This window comes from Oreochromis aureus, linkage group 17 (assembly GCF_013358895.1).
Source record: "Oreochromis aureus strain Israel breed Guangdong linkage group 17, ZZ_aureus, whole genome shotgun sequence".
NCBI lineage: Eukaryota > Metazoa > Chordata > Actinopteri > Cichliformes > Cichlidae > Oreochromis > Oreochromis aureus.
In genome coordinates, this window is record NC_052958.1 from 22187389 (window position 1) to 22204884 (window position 17496).

The 17496-nt window shown below is 43.4% G+C and overlaps 1 protein-coding gene across 4 annotated transcripts in view; it reads right to left on the minus strand.

Moving 5' to 3' along the window:
• Window positions 1–1464: 1464 nt before the first annotated feature.
• lrp6 (low density lipoprotein receptor-related protein 6) overlaps window positions 1465–17496 on the minus strand; it is a 42685-nt gene continuing 26653 nt past the window's right edge. For 2 of the 4 annotated variants that reach the window (XM_031736859.2, XM_031736858.2), the window contains exons 8-23: window positions 16057–16273; window positions 15679–15968; window positions 14219–14445; window positions 13960–14144; window positions 13500–13826; window positions 13055–13257; window positions 12198–12409; window positions 10957–11147; window positions 10110–10319; window positions 9906–10031; window positions 8931–9167; window positions 8566–8676; window positions 7975–8205; window positions 7716–7852; window positions 7236–7333; window positions 1465–5871 (exon numbers count right to left, since the gene is read on the minus strand). In XM_031736859.2, the coding sequence (XP_031592719.1) occupies window positions 5571–5871; window positions 7236–7333; window positions 7716–7852; window positions 7975–8205; window positions 8566–8676; window positions 8931–9167; window positions 9906–10031; window positions 10110–10319; window positions 10957–11147; window positions 12198–12409; window positions 13055–13257; window positions 13500–13826; window positions 13960–14144; window positions 14219–14445; window positions 15679–15968; window positions 16057–16273 (3303 nt within the window). In that variant the 3' untranslated portion in view covers window positions 1465–5570. Of the gene's footprint in view, window positions 5872–7235; window positions 7334–7715; window positions 7853–7974; window positions 8206–8565; window positions 8677–8921; window positions 9168–9905; window positions 10032–10109; window positions 10320–10956; window positions 11148–12197; window positions 12410–13054; window positions 13258–13499; window positions 13827–13959; window positions 14145–14218; window positions 14446–15678; window positions 15969–16056; window positions 16274–17496 lie in introns of all 4 variants that reach the window. The other 2 variants (XM_039600871.1, XM_039600870.1) reach the window with 1 other exon arrangement.

The following is a 17496-nucleotide window of genomic DNA, read 5'->3' on the forward strand; positions in this document are numbered from 1 at the left end:
TCACACATGAAACTGTAATACTTCATAAATTGGGTTCATTTATTTTCACTAAGAATGTTGCTGCTTTAGTTTTTTTCACTGTATACACTGATAATGTGAGAATGCTGTAACCAGTTTGATTTTGTAATAAACAAAATTACATCATCAGCAAATAATTTAGTTTATTCACTGTCTGTCCCATTGTTTTTCTACAAATGTATGGGTGTGTTACAGACCAATCTTTTGAACATGTTGGGCATGTTACTGCCCAATAACAGTAACATGCACAAGAGACCGAGAAAATTTCCTGACTGGACCTGTTGCACAGGTGACATCCTATCACGGTACCACGCTGGAGTTCACTGAGCACCTGAGAGCGAGTCGTTCTTTCACAGATGTTTGTAGCAGCAGTCTGCATGCCCAGGTGCTGATTTTATACACCTGTGGCCACAGAAGTGATTCACCTAAATATTGTATTCTTCATTCAGACCATGGGACTTCAGGTTTTTTAGATATCAGCTGTGCTGCTCTGGTCTCAGCTCTAAAGTCCAGCCCCTCCCATCTGAAACATCTGGACGTGGAGTCCAGATATTAAGCAGCTGTCTGATTTTGTGAAAAGTCCACACTAGAGGATTTGAGGTCAGTATAGGGTTCAATTTAGTCCATGCGAATTTCAGTATTGTGCTAAATACATTTGGTATTAAAGTAAAGCTCCTCCTCACTGGCTGTTTTTCACAGTAAAGCAATGAATGGAGACTGATGACAAACAATGGTCAGCCAATTAGATCAGCCAGAAGCTTCTGGTAACCATGTGTCTGCATTGATGTGTAGATAACTGCTGTTGTTGGTAGTTTCATTGAGATATAGCATGACAGCATCCATGTTTTAAGTCATCTGATATTTCAGAAATACATGAATGTTCATCAATACACAGAGACTCTTGTTTCAGCAGGGATTCAACATTTTTTTTACTGAAGTATTCAGGATTGTCAGCGATTTATTCCACTGTGGACTTGAAATGTACTCAATACTAAAAGTTATCATGTCCGCCCTGCCTTCTCTCCACAACTGACTTGGTGTTCCCATTAGTTCACTGCTTCAGTGACTTTGAACTATGGGAAGTGGTTATGTGGTTGTTTTGTGCTACAGCTCCACCCTGTGGAATGATGAAGAGCTGCAGTTGATGTTTCAAACTTCAAAAGTTGATGTCACACAGCCTGCAGCCTAATTGGCATACACAGATTATCATTTCTTACAGTAGACAGTTGTATTCCCATTTTCTTTTAAACACAATAAAAGTTTTTGTTTTTTTGTTTTTATTTCTGTTCTTAATGATCAGGCTAAGGATGCAAAAAATACTAAAACTAAAGACAAATGCCTTAAATCTGATTTATTGGTACCTTCTCATATTTTGATGTATTGTGAAATCTAAATAACCATGTTTTTGGCATTTCTGCCTACTAAACATGAATCAGGACACAGATGCAGAGTTCACTCACTTTATATTTAACAAAAAGAGAAAAAAAAAAAATCAGCATTTGATGAGTTACAACAGCTTATGGTGGCAGCTGGATGGGCTGTACAGGTCCATCTGGTTTACAGGTAAAGCAGTCATCGTATAAAAAACGTACAGTTAGTGGAAATTAAACGAACATGACGAACCAAATGTTGGTCGTCTCCATGAAGCACCACAAGATCAAAACAGATCCCGACAGTTTTCCTGTCGACCCGCCAATAAACTGACAAAAGTGCTTTTAATGGGTTTTTTTAAACACCTTTTTACATTTCTACTTCCTGGAACCATTTTCATCCACATTCCTCGCAATCTGCACAGAAACGTCCCTGGATCTGCAAAGCCTGACGGTAGTCAGAAGGGACGTTTTCTTGGTAAATTCCTCCCAAATACAACAATCAAACTAGAGCTGCTACATCTCTTTAAACCAAGATTTATCCAAATTATTTTATTTACCAAGTGGAATTCCATGTAATATTTATCAGGACAAATGACTCATCCAATCAGTAAACTCATCATTTATTCCCTCAAATGTTTCTTTTGTACCTTTTAAATCCTTAAACCTGCCATCATATGAAAAAGTTTTGACTCCAATTCCAGTCAAGCTTTTAGATTGAGTAATTCTTAACAGTATTTTCTTCACATTTGACTTCCCAGATCACAGACTTGACACAACAAAGACTTTAATAAGCTCAAAAAACTCTTCATGGAAGCAAATGCCGATCAGAGGAGAACACAGAGGATCGAACCGTTGCAGATTATCAAATCAAGGGTTCATACTATGAGTTCTTGATTCGTGTCAGTCATCTTTTCTTTATCCGTCTTCACACAGTTTAAGTCAGCTACAACGGTTTGTACAGAAAAAAGTTTGATAAAGCTCAGAGAGCAAATGAGAACCTCTCCCAGAGCAGATCATTGTAACCAAAGAACAAAGAAGCTCTCGCACAGATATGGACACATGTCGAGACTGTTTGGGGGCAGTGGGCAGCTAAAAATACTAGGATAGGACAAAACCGGAGTGTAACAGTTTCTTAAAAGGAACTGTTATCTTTAAAGAGCAGCAAACTGGCAAAGGGGCCACAAGTCCCAGAGGGGGAAGAAAAAAATCTGAGATTAAAGTACTGTACTGGGTAATGTTATTGCACTGATGAGTGTATAATCCACCCCGTCAATGCTAATATGCAGATGATAAATGAACGTAATCATATCAAGTTCCTTAAACCCAGAAAAGCTGTTTTTGTCTGTAGCAGCTAAGCATCTGTACAAATATCTTAAACATAAAACATATTGCAGGGGTGTTTATTAGGAAGAAAACAGTTCTCACAGATTAATTTATTGAGAAGTCATTAAACTGTAACATGTCTCTGAACTTCACTGGCTCCGTAGAAGTTTGACCCCAGAATATCTTTCTACTTTCTACTGTCTGCAGATCATGAAGACATCGAGTGATGAAATGAGAACACTTCAGTGGAAATATGAAATTCAGCTAGTCTCAACAGGACGCATCAGAATAAAATCACTTTATCGCTACATGATACGTGCGGAATTTTGTCAGTGACTGAAAATTTGTCCTCATTTTCAGACTCCTGAATCTCAAAGTCCTGGCTTTATCTTTTTTTTTTTTTTTTTATACAAACTCCAAGATTAAATACTTTTTTGTTTTTGTTTTCATGAATAAAGGATGGGGGGGGAAAAGCAACACAAAACAATTATCAAGCAAGTATCAAGACGAACTGAAGTTTCTGCTTGCCAGTGGTTTGGAGTTCTGATTAAAATGTTAAAATGTCACGTTTTCACTTGCACCCTGTATGTGGATCTTGACGACAATAAGGTGAATAAAAAGCCAGAAAAATGTCTTAAAAACTGCATTTCGTTGCCCTGTACCTGTGACATGTGCAATGACAATAAAGCTGAATTCTATTCTATTCTATTCTAAAGACAAACACTAAAAAAAATGTGTAAAACATCAGATTGTCTTCGAACTCATGCTGGTGTTATTCATCTCCCTCAAAAGCAGGAAGGGAAACAAAACTTCTCTGACGATTCATGAAAAAAAGATTGAAGTTTACACATAGCGCAAAGACACGAATAGACTGACAGACACGAGCGTCTCATGTTTCTCCTCTGGTCCCAACATCTGCCTCCACGTTGTTTGACAGAAAAAAAAAAAAAAAAAAAAGATTTGGCACAACAGTCCTTCAAACATCAGAACAACTTTAAACAGACAAGAAAACCTGGATATGTTCTTCGACTGGACTGATGGGAGATTGTCACCGTAAGTTTGGAGTGATTTTCTGTAGAAAAATATAATGAGGCAATATAAAAAAAGACGGAATGAAAAGTACTGCAAGAATTCAATGGATAGATTTACAATGATTTTCTATATAGCTTATAAATACGTTATCTACACAATATGTGGTACAAAAATACTATATAGCATTTAGTGGGCACTGGATTTCATTTGTGTGTTTTTCCTCAAAGTAACAACATAAAAAAAGGATATGAAGCTGGTCAGGCACAACATCGTGTTCTTGAAGGGGAACGCTGCTTCCTCCACACGTGAGGAAAAAAAAACAACAAAAAAAAACAAAACAGAAGTGGAAACTGAAGAACGCCTCCTGCGTCCACTGTGCAGCTTTGGCTCGCTTCAGTTGCAGTCGGGCATGAGAACGTTTCAATGAGAACATAAAACACAAGCGTACGTTTTGGTTTAAATCCTGTCTGAACACCAACGGAGGGGTTTGGGGATGTGAGTCATGCTGCCTCAACGTGTTTGTGTCGCGTCTACAGAGGCTCCGGAGAGACACGAGCGCACACATGAAAATAAGAAGAAAAAAAAAAAAGTTTTTTTTTTGTCAAGCACTGCGTGGAGGTCACTGTGAGCACGACAGGTGCCAGTGGAGTTTGTTATAAATAACATGTAACAGGGGCTCACACCTGTAGTTTACAATGCACTGCATGTAGGTTGATGGTGCGCCACCATGCAGTTTGCAGTGAGAGCCGTGGAGCTGAAATTTGCTGAATGAATATGCAGAACCTTAGACGAAGTTTGCGGAGCGCAAAATATAGCAGGTATTGCGCTGCAGGTCGTTAGAGGGCAAATATAAAGCTGCAGTAATTCACAGGGACATCCAAGTCAAATCCTTGTCATGACTGTAGTTTTCCCATTGAAGCTTGTATTTGGCCTCATGTAGTACTTTGCAGTGCGGCAGAGTTGGTGCCAAAACTCTCTGCAGTGTTTGACACTTAAAAAAAAAAAAAAAAAAACCTTGTGACAAACAGGAACATAGCCAAAGGGCCTAGAAAAACAAACAAACAAACAAACAAACAAACAAAACAACAGAAAAAAAAAATCCACGCTCGTGTCGTCTCTGGGGCTCTCAGAGACCAGACCACAGTTGTTTGAACCCCTGCAGCGTCATCGATACTCAGAGTGGCTTCTGGTTTGATTTATTGGTAAATATGTGCCTTATTGCTCAGACCGAGTGTCCTGGATTCGCGATCTAACACATGACTCACACCCACACAGACGAACCGTTCAGTAAAAGAAGGAGAGGTAAGTTCAAATCAAAGACCCAGTACCACATTCTCTCCAGCCGCTCCTCATCCAGTTTACATGGTAACTACAGAGCAGCGCGGCGGTGGGAGGAGCCTCCGGGCAGAGCTCTTCTCGTCCCTGTAGCTGTCGATGTTTTTTATATTTGGCATCATAAGTTAAACGTCCCATTGATTTGTGTGCTTTGTGTCCTTCAGCCTCTTTTCTCCTGGTTTAAGGCAACTTATATTTGTGATGATTTTAATAAAACCTTTTCATAAAAAATTTACAAATTTCTTAATACAAACCTCTATGGCATTATCAGTAAACACTGTATAGAAAATATATAAATATGCTTTTCTCTTTTCAATGTACAAATGTTCTGCAGCTCCCGGTTCACTTTTCCCTTTTTCGTCCTGCATCTCGCTCCTCCTGTTACATCAGTCTCTCTTTCCCGTTTTTTACCTCATATATGCACAATTGCTATTTACAGTGAGGGGGCGGAGCTGTGAGGAGGGGGTGGGGGATCACAGGGGATTTGGCTCACGAGGAGTCCGTGCAGGGCGACGGTGGCGGCGGATAGAGGTGATGGGAGTAGCTGCGCTCGGTGTAAGGCGACGGCGGGCAGCTCTCACAGTTCTCCTCCGCCGACAGGTACTGGCTGCGGGGCGTCGGCGGTGGCGGGAAAGGCTCTGAGTCGTAGTTGAGGTCGCTGGTGTAGCCCTTGGCGGCGGCGCTGGACTTGAGCGGCGCCCGGCGTCCCGGAGTGTAGTCGCTGTCGCACACGTCGGTGCTGCAGGGGGTGGTGGGAGGGGCAAAGTGGCGGTAGGTATACGGCCGGTAGCTGAAAAAGACAAACAGCAGAGTGAGAACAAAAAACATTTTCTTTTTCCTGCTTCTCTCACTGTGGTGTAGAGAGGTCAAAGGTCACATCCTGACTCATAAACATGGTTCAGCAGTTAATGGTGGATACATTTTCACTGTAATAGTGTTTTACATGCTTGAAAAGCAGAGCAACAGCTCCAACTTGTGGAGAAAGAGTTAAATGCCCCTGTGAGGCGTTCAAGAAGGACGGAACTTCAGAGACGAGACGCAGACTGAGCTGTTGGGCCACAATACAAGGTGTGTTTGGAGGAGTGAAGAACATCGGACCAACGGTCAAGCATTGCGGCGGTTCTGGATTACATGAAGGAGGCTAACACCTCCACCCTTTGTGTATTGTGCTTAAAAGACGGGCCTGGAAACCAACCGGTTTAAATAAACTATCTACCAAGAAGAGTTGCTGAATATCAGCCAGAATTATGCCAAATGCTTGTTAATGGCCACCAAATGCATCTGATTAAATGTTAAAATTTGCACCAAATATTTGAGAGGGGTGTTCACATATAGCTGAGCCTGTGTGAATTAGAGAAAATCAAAAATCGATTTAGAATTCAAACTCAAAGGTTTATGCTGTGCAATCATTCTACCTGAGAGAAAGAACTCCACGAAGTCATTAATACCAGGACATACGTGGCATCTCTTTACTTTATATAAATTCTTAACTTGAAGATGTCGGACTCTGTTCATCTTCTGAATTATTGTGGCAACAAAGCAAACACACAAAGTCACTTCTAGGATGTTTGTAACTGATTAAACTTCTAATGAAAAGCCAACATTCAATCATAATTTAGTTTCGCAACACTGAGGGGAAAGTCAGGTTGGGACTGACTATAAGGAAAAAGTTTCTGTTAGCTGCTGCAGTCGGTAAGAATCTGCTTGTTCAGTTGGATTTAAGAGGAAAATGGAAAAATGGTTTCACAATTTAGTTTCTTTGTGGCTCTGATCTGACAAACATTTAAAGCTGCTACTAAAATTTACTGTCATTATCAATTTGGTTTGTGGCCCAAAAACAAAACAAATATTTACAGCAAGCTGAGAAAAAGCACCAGACGCAGCTTCTTTCCACAAGAATCTAAACGTCCTCCTACATTAACACACGCTCGGTCTCACGTGAAGAAACTGACAAACAAAAAGAGGCCGAGGGTCCCTGAAGGCATCTCCGAGGGGTAAACGTTCGCATGTGTGGCAGGAATTCTGATTACATTTCCAAACCAGCTCCATTACTCTGGAATTCTCTGAATACACAACCAGAGCACTTCAGGGATTTCAGGAATTCACTGCAGCAGACGCTGTTTGGAAGTCCCTGACAGACAGAAGCATACAGACCTGTAGGATCTGTGCGTTGAGGGGCTGTTGGAGGAGTAGCCGAACTCCACGGTGTACTGGGAGCGGACCGTGGCAGGAGACGGAGGAGGGTTCAGGATCTGCGAACAAAAAAGAATAAGAGAAATTTACCAACTTGACCCAGGACCAGAGCGTCCATGAGGAGAGAGGCTTAACGTGCAGCCTTGAAAAGAGAAAGCTCAAATAACGCAGACACTGCAACGTTAGCTGCTTTTTAATCAGCGTGAATCCAAATCTACATTCAGTTCAAACTGAAAACAAATAAATAACTTCATTGTTTCATTCTTTAACAAAACCTAAAAAAAAGAAAGTTGTTCCTCAGACAAACAGTGGGGGGCAGCGTTTGCTAGTTTAGGCTCATTTACAGCACAGTCATGCTTCCAATCAATGGATCCAGCTAAGGACAGCAGGTAGAGTCCTATAGAAGGAAGCGGGGAGAGTAAGCGTGTGTTTGTCTCTCACCGGTGGGAAGTAAGTTCCCTTTGTGCTGGATGAGCTGCTGGATGAAGCTCCGGTGACGTGAGCGCGATCATAGGGCGGGCCGCTGCTCCCACCCATGATACTGAGGGAGCCAATCACAGACTTCCCCCTGGACATACCTGTCGATGGGTTTATACACAAACATCAGCAGCTATTTAAAAACATGAATTTCAGATTTTCGGTCAGTTTAAGAAGAGCAGCGGGAAAATTTGCCATGTGTGACCCAGGATGACATCATCACCTGGCAGCGAGCTGGACAGTGAGCTCGGATGCGGCACGTATCCCAGCGGCACAGACGACGGCCCGTGAACCACGAAGTCGTTGGTGACCGTCTCGCCGTCGTCCTTCATCTGAGGACAGAGGACCCTCTGACACACAAAGTAGATGGCGCCCACCACAAACAATGCCATGACCACGGCCACGATGGAGCCGATGGTGTTGTGAGGAGGCGGCGGTGGCTCCTCAGTTGGATCTGAAATCACAGAAGATTTTTTTTTTAATTTTTACTTTATATGGAAATATAAGTTCTGGTTATTATTTTACTAATATAAGATGGAGACATGAACTGATTCAGCTTTGGTGCCACACACAGGTGTACTAACTCTTGGTGTACAGTAAACCTGTGTGGGTATGTGTGTACCCCAACTCTTGGTGTAGTACACGTACGTATTTATTCATAACTATTAGATGTTTTTCTGTTTCAGTGATTTGGAAGTCTGACAGAAGCACCACAGCTAAGATGTTCCCGCAGGTCCAAACAGAATTGATCAAATTAAAAAAGATAAACCGGATCAATTCTGTTCGGATGGTTTGTTTGTGTTTGCAGACTCACAGCAGCCCGTCTCATCTGAGTTGTCCATGCAGTCCATGTTGTGGTCGCACTTCTTGTGCTTTCCAATACACTGGCCGTTAAAGCAGGTGAACTGATCAGCGGGACACCGAACTGCAGACAAACATTTAGTCAAAAGACGCTCAACAGACTTGTTACAGCTGCCGTTTGTGGTCGGGCCACTGATATTTAAACACTGTGGCTCTTTTTGACTTTTATTTCAGGAGTGAAGCGTTTAGAAATTATCAAACAAATGTTGTACACTCTCACAGGTACACACAAACAAGCTTTTAAAATTAAATCGCTGAGGAATTAAAGTTTTACTTTGCGGCGTTCCTGCCTCAAAGATTCCGTCTTACCCGGCTCACCTTCACACTTGGTCTCGTCAGATTTGTCCTGGCAGTTGATCTCTCCATTGCAGCGAAGGCTCAGTTCAATGCACTGCCGGCTATCGCACTGGAACTCTGAGTCAGAGCAGACCGGACAGTCCTCCTCATCGCTGCCGTCGTCGCACTCGGCATAACCATCGCAGCGCCAGGCCTGCGGGATGCAGTCCACCTCGCCGGACGTGCAGGAGAACTGCTCCGGCGAACAGGTGGGCGGCTCTGAGGACGACACGGACACTGGTCAACGTTGAAACTGTATTCAAATATATGAATATATCTATATCTCATATCAATCTATACCTACATTAGGGCTGTGCGATATGACCATCATATCCTGATATAAGACATTTATCGTCCCGACAGCGATATATATCACAAAAATTTTACATTTTCTGTAAATTCTGTGAATCTCGGGCAACTCGACTTGCGTGAAGTGGAAAACCTGTTTGTAGGTTTACTTTTTAGCACCTGACGGCTCTTTTTAGCTTCTCGTCTGTGAACACTCTGCGTACTCTTTTACGTGATTCACATTATTTTGAAAAACCTCAACAGGATCTACAGCTTTATTGTGAAACGTTTATGTGGAAAATAAACATGCGGAGGGCGGAGCCACACAGTAGTTTTATCGTCGTTGTTAACGACAACACATAAAAACAATCGCTTGTCCGGCCGTAGTGTGGTTATATTAAATATAAGAGAAAGAGAGAACTTTAAGAAATTAATTCTACAGTGACCATCAAAACGATGAAAAAATATTGCTGTAAACAGTTTATTTTGTGTCACCACAAAACAAACAATAGACTAATATGAAATGACAGACATTTTCATATCTGATATATAGTTATATCGAACAGCCCTTATCTATCTATTTTATTTTATTTTATTTTATTTTACTGAGAGGAGGGTTGCTCAAATCTTTGAGCAATCTTTATTAATGCTGATGATTTTATGCTTCACCTCCACATGAAAGCTCGTCGGGCAGCAGCACCAGGTGAACAGGACATGAGCAACGCGTTGTCCCGTCTCCTTTCACGATGCAGATGTGGGAGCAGCCGCCGTTCTCCCACGTACACGGATGTTTACCTGGAAATCACAGAGCTCAGGTGAGCGTGGTTTCAGTTTGAGGAAATCGTTTAAATCGTGCATGTAAAGCGGACTCACTGTACTCCCTCATGTCGAGCTCGTGGACTGCGTGGATGTCACTCAGGTAGGCGATGCGGGCCTGGATCTTGGTACGTCCCTCCCTCGTCGTCTTGTCGATGCGTTCGATCATCTGCTGCTGTTTGTCGATCCAGTACAAGTGGTTCCCAAAGACGGTCAGGCCCACGGGTTGCAGGATGTTCGAGTCCGCAATCACGATGCGATTGGCTCCTAAATCATTTCAAAAAGGTGCCGGATAAAAAAAAAAAAAGAAAAAAAAAAAAGAACAAGGTTGTAGGGCAAAAACTTCAGGAGCAAAGAAACGGGAGAGAAACTGAGGGGTGAGGCAGAGGGGAGGCGGGAGGATGGAGAGCGATACACCGAGGTCAACAGCCAGAAAATCTGCTCATCAAGGCGGAGTCCCAGAGGCACAAAATTCACAAGAGAAAAAGGGAAAAAGGATTCACAGCCTCCTGCAGCTAAAATCTGCAGGGCCGAGTTTCCTTTAGGAGGAAACATTTGAACCGTTTACATTCCTGCCGGCCGGCAAGCGGCACCGGAGAATCACAGGAATGCCGGGCTCCACGCCAACCCCCACCTCCGCTGATTTCTGACATTCATGAAAGTTTGTTTACTTCCTGTTTAGGTTCGTACTGCTGAGCATTAGTTCAGAATCCACAGGAACAGATTTGATTTGAATGTGCAGCAGGCTGAACTCCAGTTTTAAATAAATTCCTTTAATCACTGCTAAGCTGGAAAACACCAAACTCAGTTTTTATGACGAACTCTGAGCCTCTGGTCGATCTGCAGTAAACCGTAAAATATTTGGACAGGTGACACTGAAGTGGACCCGACAGCCCCAACTCACCCGAGAGGTCACTGCTCTCGATGCGGCGCAGGTCTGAGTCGACCCAAAACAGCTTCCCCACCTCGTTATCGATGGCCAAAGCGACGGGCTTCCCCAGGCCACTGAAGAAGAGTACCTCACGCTCTGTACCGTCCAGCGCCGCCCGCTCGATCTTCGGGGAGCGCTCCATTAGATTGGTGAAGTACATGTACCTGCGGGGACATAACGTACCGGCTGTGAGGACAAAGACTGGATGTTTGTACACGTTCTCCCTCTCGCTGCTCTGAAGTTAACCAGAACATCTGCAGACTTCATCTCTCGACCGCAAGGCCTGAAACTAACCTACAATTATGGCTCAGAGCGAGCGAGTCAGAGCCGGCGAACTGCAACAGCCCGACAGAACAAACATGGAGGACAAATTAGAGAGCGATTAAAGGCAGAGTGCACACACGCCGCCCTACAGAAGACCTGCAGGTGGGTCAGGTGACATTTTCTGGATCTAAATCAGATTAACTACAGAAACACAGGAGGATGAAAGAGCTGATTTACAACCAGGAATCATGTTAATGTTTGTCATTCAAGCGTTTCTCAGCTGTTTAATGTTGAATCCCGAACAGATTTCAGTTTCCATAACGATTTTTTTCTGGCCTGGGATGGTGTAAACAAAGAAGATGAAGTACCCCACAGTATTTGTTCCAGTTTATTACCATTACATGCCCATGCTACAAATACTGGGTGTTTTTGTCTGTTGTTAGGTGGTTGCTAGGCAGGATGATAACATCATAATATTTGATCCTGAGACAAACCTTCAGGGTTTGATTTATACTTCTGTGTTAAACCTACAGCACAGGTCCATCACACTGCGACCTGATGCTTTCCAGAAACAAAAATACAACTCATACACAAAGAAAAACACAAGAATCTGAAGAAATCAAAGATTTGAACAAAAAATGTATTTTTCGTCACTTATATTCATATATGAATATACTGTTGTTTGTAAAGGATTTAATAATATTTATTACGTTGTGTTTTTGAGCCTCTGCGGCCATGCTGACAGGGTTGTGCATTTACATTTATTTTTGTTTGTCATTTTTGTTTTGATTGGAAAAAAAATTAAAAATGGAAAATGTGTTTAAGAAAATGTTCAATAAAAAGAAGAAAACAATTCCTGTGTTTTCTCTGTGCACTGGCCTGAAAAAAGTGCCCTGATGATGATGATGTAATGATGGGGATTACTGTTGTGTGGCCTCAGTGGTACTGACCCTCTCTCTGGGTTGACGACTATGGCCCGCGGCTTGTCGTGCTCCCCCCGCAGCACCACACCGACTCTGCTGCCATCGATGCGGGTGACGTTGATGACGTTGGTGACCTCGCTGGTCCAGTAGATGAAGCGGCTGTAGATGTCGATGCTGAGATCGTACAGCTGCAGACCCTGACTGTGTCCGCCCAGAGAGCCCAACACCACTGTCATGCTCTGGAAAAACAAACCAAAAGCGGGCAGTTTGAAATGTTTAATCTGTAAGAGACAAATGAAGGTTTTTTTTTTTTTACTGCCCACACACACACGCTCCAAAACGACACCAGAAACACCCTCCATCAAGAACAACATCAAAGCGGCGACATATCGTTTGCACATGCTCACACATGGCCCTCCTCTCTATAGATGCTGTCACTAAGGTCGTTTGCGATGTTTATTTAGGAACGACTTGAACTCCCCTGAGAAAACTGCAGGTTTAAGGTTTCTGTCTCATCTCTCTGTTTACCTTCAAAGTCTAAGATTCATGAAAAATGTCAAGACATTAAACTGTTGCAGTTTACTGAAACTACAATATATCCCATGATGCTCAGAGCTGATTATACAAAAAAAATGCTTAACAAAAGCCAGATTTAGTCGTTAGCTTGTTTCTCGTAGTGGATGTAAACTGTCTCCGTTTCTGTTTAAATGTGGTGAACTCATCAGGTTAGGAAGAATCACAAATGTTAAAATTAAATTGTTAATATTAAAAGGAAATAAATCTGGACTTTTCTGGGCCTGAAACAGCGCTTAAAACAGTATGAAGGTCAAACTGACTTCTCCAGGGACCGGCAGTGGTTCCAGTTTTTCCAATGGATGCAGTACCTGGTTCCCGTCCTCCTGAGCACGGCGGATGACATTTTGCTTGGAGTCGATCCAGTACAGCTGCTTGTCCAGCGGGTCGTAGTCGATGGCGCGAACGTTCCTCAGGTTGTGGATGGGCAGGATGATATCAGGGCTCTGCTGCTCGTCAATCACCATGCGGTTGATCGCTGTCTTCTGGCTGAAGAGCAGGAAGGATGTGGGAGCTGAAAGACAGAAACACGTCAGACAAAATTCTTAAAGCTTCTGTGGGGCAGAAACAGTAAACAAAAATAGCTCAAGCTATCAAGCTCAAACTTCAGCTGAGTCTGAGATGTCCCATAAAGGCCACCATACAGAAGTCAAAGATGACGCTTGCTGTTTCGGTTATTTTATTTCTCTCAATCTAGGTGTTAAAATAACTCTGTATGATGTTTGTATACATGCGGGAGTGTAAGCATCTTCTCACCGCTGCAGGTCTTGTTGTCATAGTTGAGGGAGAAGTGGGCGGGGCAGCCGCAGACAAAGCTGCTGACAGGGACAGCAAGGCAGAGGTGGGAGCAGTGACCGTTGGTGGAGGCACAGGCGTTCCAGCCGCCTTGTCTGGACGAGTGAAACACCAAGATGTCCATGACGTAATCCAGGTGACCTTGGATGATGGTGCGGTTCTGCCCGCTGGTCTTGTTGGCACGCTCAATGCTGCGCTGGCTCCAGTCCGTCCAGTAGATGTAGTCTTGATACTGGGTGAGACCGAACGGGTGAGGGAGGTCGTCGGCAATCACCTCACGGTCGAGACCTAAAGGGTACGAACAAAGTAGTAAAAACTTTGATGCTTTCTATCATTTTAATATCACACAACACGAAGTGTGCTCTGCTGCTCTAACATGAGCTGAATGGTTAGGTTGGCAGTTATGAGATTGAGAGATTACCCAGCATGTTGGAGGACTCGATCAACGTTGTGTCCAGGTCAGTCCAGTACAGGCGGCGCTCTGCGTAGTCGATGGTGAGTCCGTTGGCTCGTCCCACGTCGGCCACCAGCGTGATCCGTCCCGTCCCGTCCATGGCCGCTCGGTCGATCTTCGGCTTCCCGCCCCACTCTGTCCAGTACATGTACCTGCAGAGAGGAGACAGGTCAGCACAGACCACACCCACCATCATGACCTGTAGACCGCTTCCTGCGGTTCTCACCCTTCGGCTGGATCCAGAGCCAGAGCTCGGGGACTGTCCAGATCCTTCCAGACCAGAACCTGCCGGTGCTGCCCGTCCAGTTTGGCTACCTCGATGCGGTTCGTGCCAGTGTCAGCCCAGTATAGGTTCTTCCCCAGCCAGTCCACCGCCATCCCCTCCGGATAATCCAGACCAAACTCCACCACGTGCTCCAGAGCGCTGCCGTTCATGAAGGCCCGGCTGATGGTCTGCACAGGTCAAAGGTCAAAGTAAAGACTGGATAAACAACAGCAGTTCACAATAGGCCTGGGTATCCTCACTGATTTCTAGAATTGATTTGATTCAATTTTGACTCAGACAGCCAGAAATATCATTTATCAGTACTGACACTTGTGAGACTTCATCAGAGCTGTAAACATCGCAGCAGATGCCTTTGTGTCAAAGTAAATGAGGATAAAACACAGAAAAACATGAAGGAGATTTTCCTGGCCTCGCTTTTTATCGCAGATAACCTTAAAAATATTCTGCTGTAGATCAAAAACTGAAGAAAACCAAGAATCAACATATGGACATTACCTGATGCTACTGAAGCAGAGCAAAGTTACAGAGGTTTTATTAAGAGACACGGCCAAGCGTTTTGCAGTTTGGCAGAATTTGTAAAAGTTTTAATTTCTTTGTTATTAAAAAGCAGAAATGAGGCTTTCTTGTTGGAGGTCATTTTTGGAAAACAAAACAAAACAAAGAAGTGACCGACAGCACTGTAAACAACGGTAGACTAGTGCGTAATAAGCAAGCAAATAATACAGAAAACAGTGATTTGAGATGGGAAACTGTTCTTGAAGTACAATTAGGGAGAACTGGGCAGGAAGTGCGATTTTTATCATGGTGGAAGCAAAACAGCAAAAGTAAGAGGGAATTTATGACAATGTTCATCAAATATGAAGCGTAGTTTTGATCTTCTTTTGCTGCTGGGTCAGTGAATTTTGGTTGGAGAGAGAGAAAACCTGCAGCTTCAGAATCAGTGATCTGTCTTTTTTTGGCACCGACGGCGTGTCCATGTACATGGCGTCGGGTGAGAAAGCCGACATCTCACACATTCTGTGGCGCAGGGTCCGCGCTCTGTGTTTACGTCTTTGTGTGGAATTCGTTTACCTGCTCTCATTTGCCGTTTTAGCTGTTTGGTGGTTGTTGAAATAGTTTTATGAGCTTTAACCTCAGATTCTGGCGTTTCTGCAAAATACATTTATATTTAGAAATCGATTCAGGATTTAATGAATCGATATTGCTTTATTCACGCTAAAATTTATTTCAATCTGAAAACTGATTATTAAAACCCACCCCTAGTTCACAACCAAGGTTCTGCTGTTAGAGAGACTGAAGAAAAAAACAAACTGACAGAAGAAAAGATTCAGACAACGTGAGGAAGAAAGAAAAAAAAAACTGAGGACGACTAAAAACAAGTATGTGAAAATGAGTCCCACCTTCAGAGTGATGTCGGTCCAGTAGATGCGATTGTCGGTGACGTCAAAGTCGAGTGCTGAAGCCTCCTTGACACCAGTGAGCGGGATGGCCACATTGTTGCTGTTGGTCTCCAGGGAGATCCGGCGGATGTCTGTGTGACGAGAGAAGAGCAGGAAGGCCTCGGGGACGATGCATGTCTTCATGTCGGCAATAAGCTCCAGGCCGATGGGACAGCCACACTGCACGCCCTGAGGCTTGTACAGACAGAGGTGACTGCAGCCGCCATTATCATCCGCACACGGGTTCGTACCTGAGCAGGTGAAGCAGAAAGTTAGCATCCTGGGAGAAAATGGGGAGGTTTATTTGCTGGAGACCAGACCATCATCAGCTGGACTCACCAAAGGCTTCGTGTACATTCGTGGCTTTGAGGCCCATGAGGTCGGGTAGCTGGTCGATGATGAACTCTCTCACTGCGGTGCGTTTGTGCACGCGCTCGATGCTGCGCCGCTGCCAATCTGTCCAATAGATGTAGTCTCCAAGCAGGGTGAAGCCAAAGATGTGAGGAAGCTTGTCCTCCACCAGCACCCGTCGCCCCGTCCCATCCATGTTCATCACCTGAAAACACAAGGTGAGAAATTTTAGTCTGAAGGAATGAAAAAGGGGGAAGACATCAGGGGAAGAGCATAATAAAGAGAAGAAATATAAGGAAGAGTATGAAAACAAAGACAATAACTGGAAAGACGGAATAAGAAAGTAAAGACAAAAAGGAAGAAGTGAGAATAAAAAGAGGAAGCCAACCTCCAAATCAGAAGATAAGAAAGAGTAAAGAATAAAATGAAGATATAAACAAAATAAGGAGAAGATGAAAAGGAGGAAGAAAAAAAAAATGGGGATAAAATTAAAAAAATTAAATGTTATGGTTTGAATAAGAGTTTGATGTTTGCTGTATTAAAGTGCTGACACCAGCAGGAAGAGTTTATAAACCTGCTTCCAAAGCAGGTTGCCGTATTTTCAGCATGTTTAAACCAGCATCAAACTATAAACTGAAAATCAATGTAGTCGCCAAGTTCCTGTAAAACAAAGGGATGAGCAGAGGACAGACCAGGTCCCTCACAGAACATTTCCTCCAGCCAGTGCTGCACAGATGGGGGGCTGGGCAGACTCACTGTGGATACCGAGTACGCTCATAAGGGCTCAGGCGTCCTGGCAGCACATCGCAGAGCCACTAATTAGAAGCAACAGCCGGAGCAAACAAACAACAGCAGCATATGGGCGCCACATTTCCTCCTCTTCTTCTGCTCTCACACAAAATTTGACATCTCACTTCGACAAACAGCAGGACAGAGCGCTGTAAAGACCCACTCCACGGGACACAAGCACAGAAAAACTCACACATGAAGCTGCAATCGATTAAAACAAAGACTGAATTCACGTTACAGCCTCCACACACTGACGCACCATCAGAGGAGCTCCAACACACCTCCATCAGCACCACCAAACATGATGCATAAGGACTGAGTCACTGCAGAAACCATGTGGACCCTCAACACCGCTCATTTTAGCCATTCATTACACTTAGCCAACAACCTAAATGACTTTTTTACTTTTAGTTTAACATTTCAACCATCTGTGACTTTAACGATTCATCTGTTCATGTATACATCAATATTTTAACTTTTTAATAATAACAATAATATTATTTAACACTTTATTATTATTATTGTTATTTCAGCGCTTAAGCGCTTTCAAAGTGTTGTACAGCTATTTGAAAATAAAAAGATATACTACACTAAGCCACTTGTCTTCAGCTCCTTTAGCTTACTTTAAGCTAGTCATTT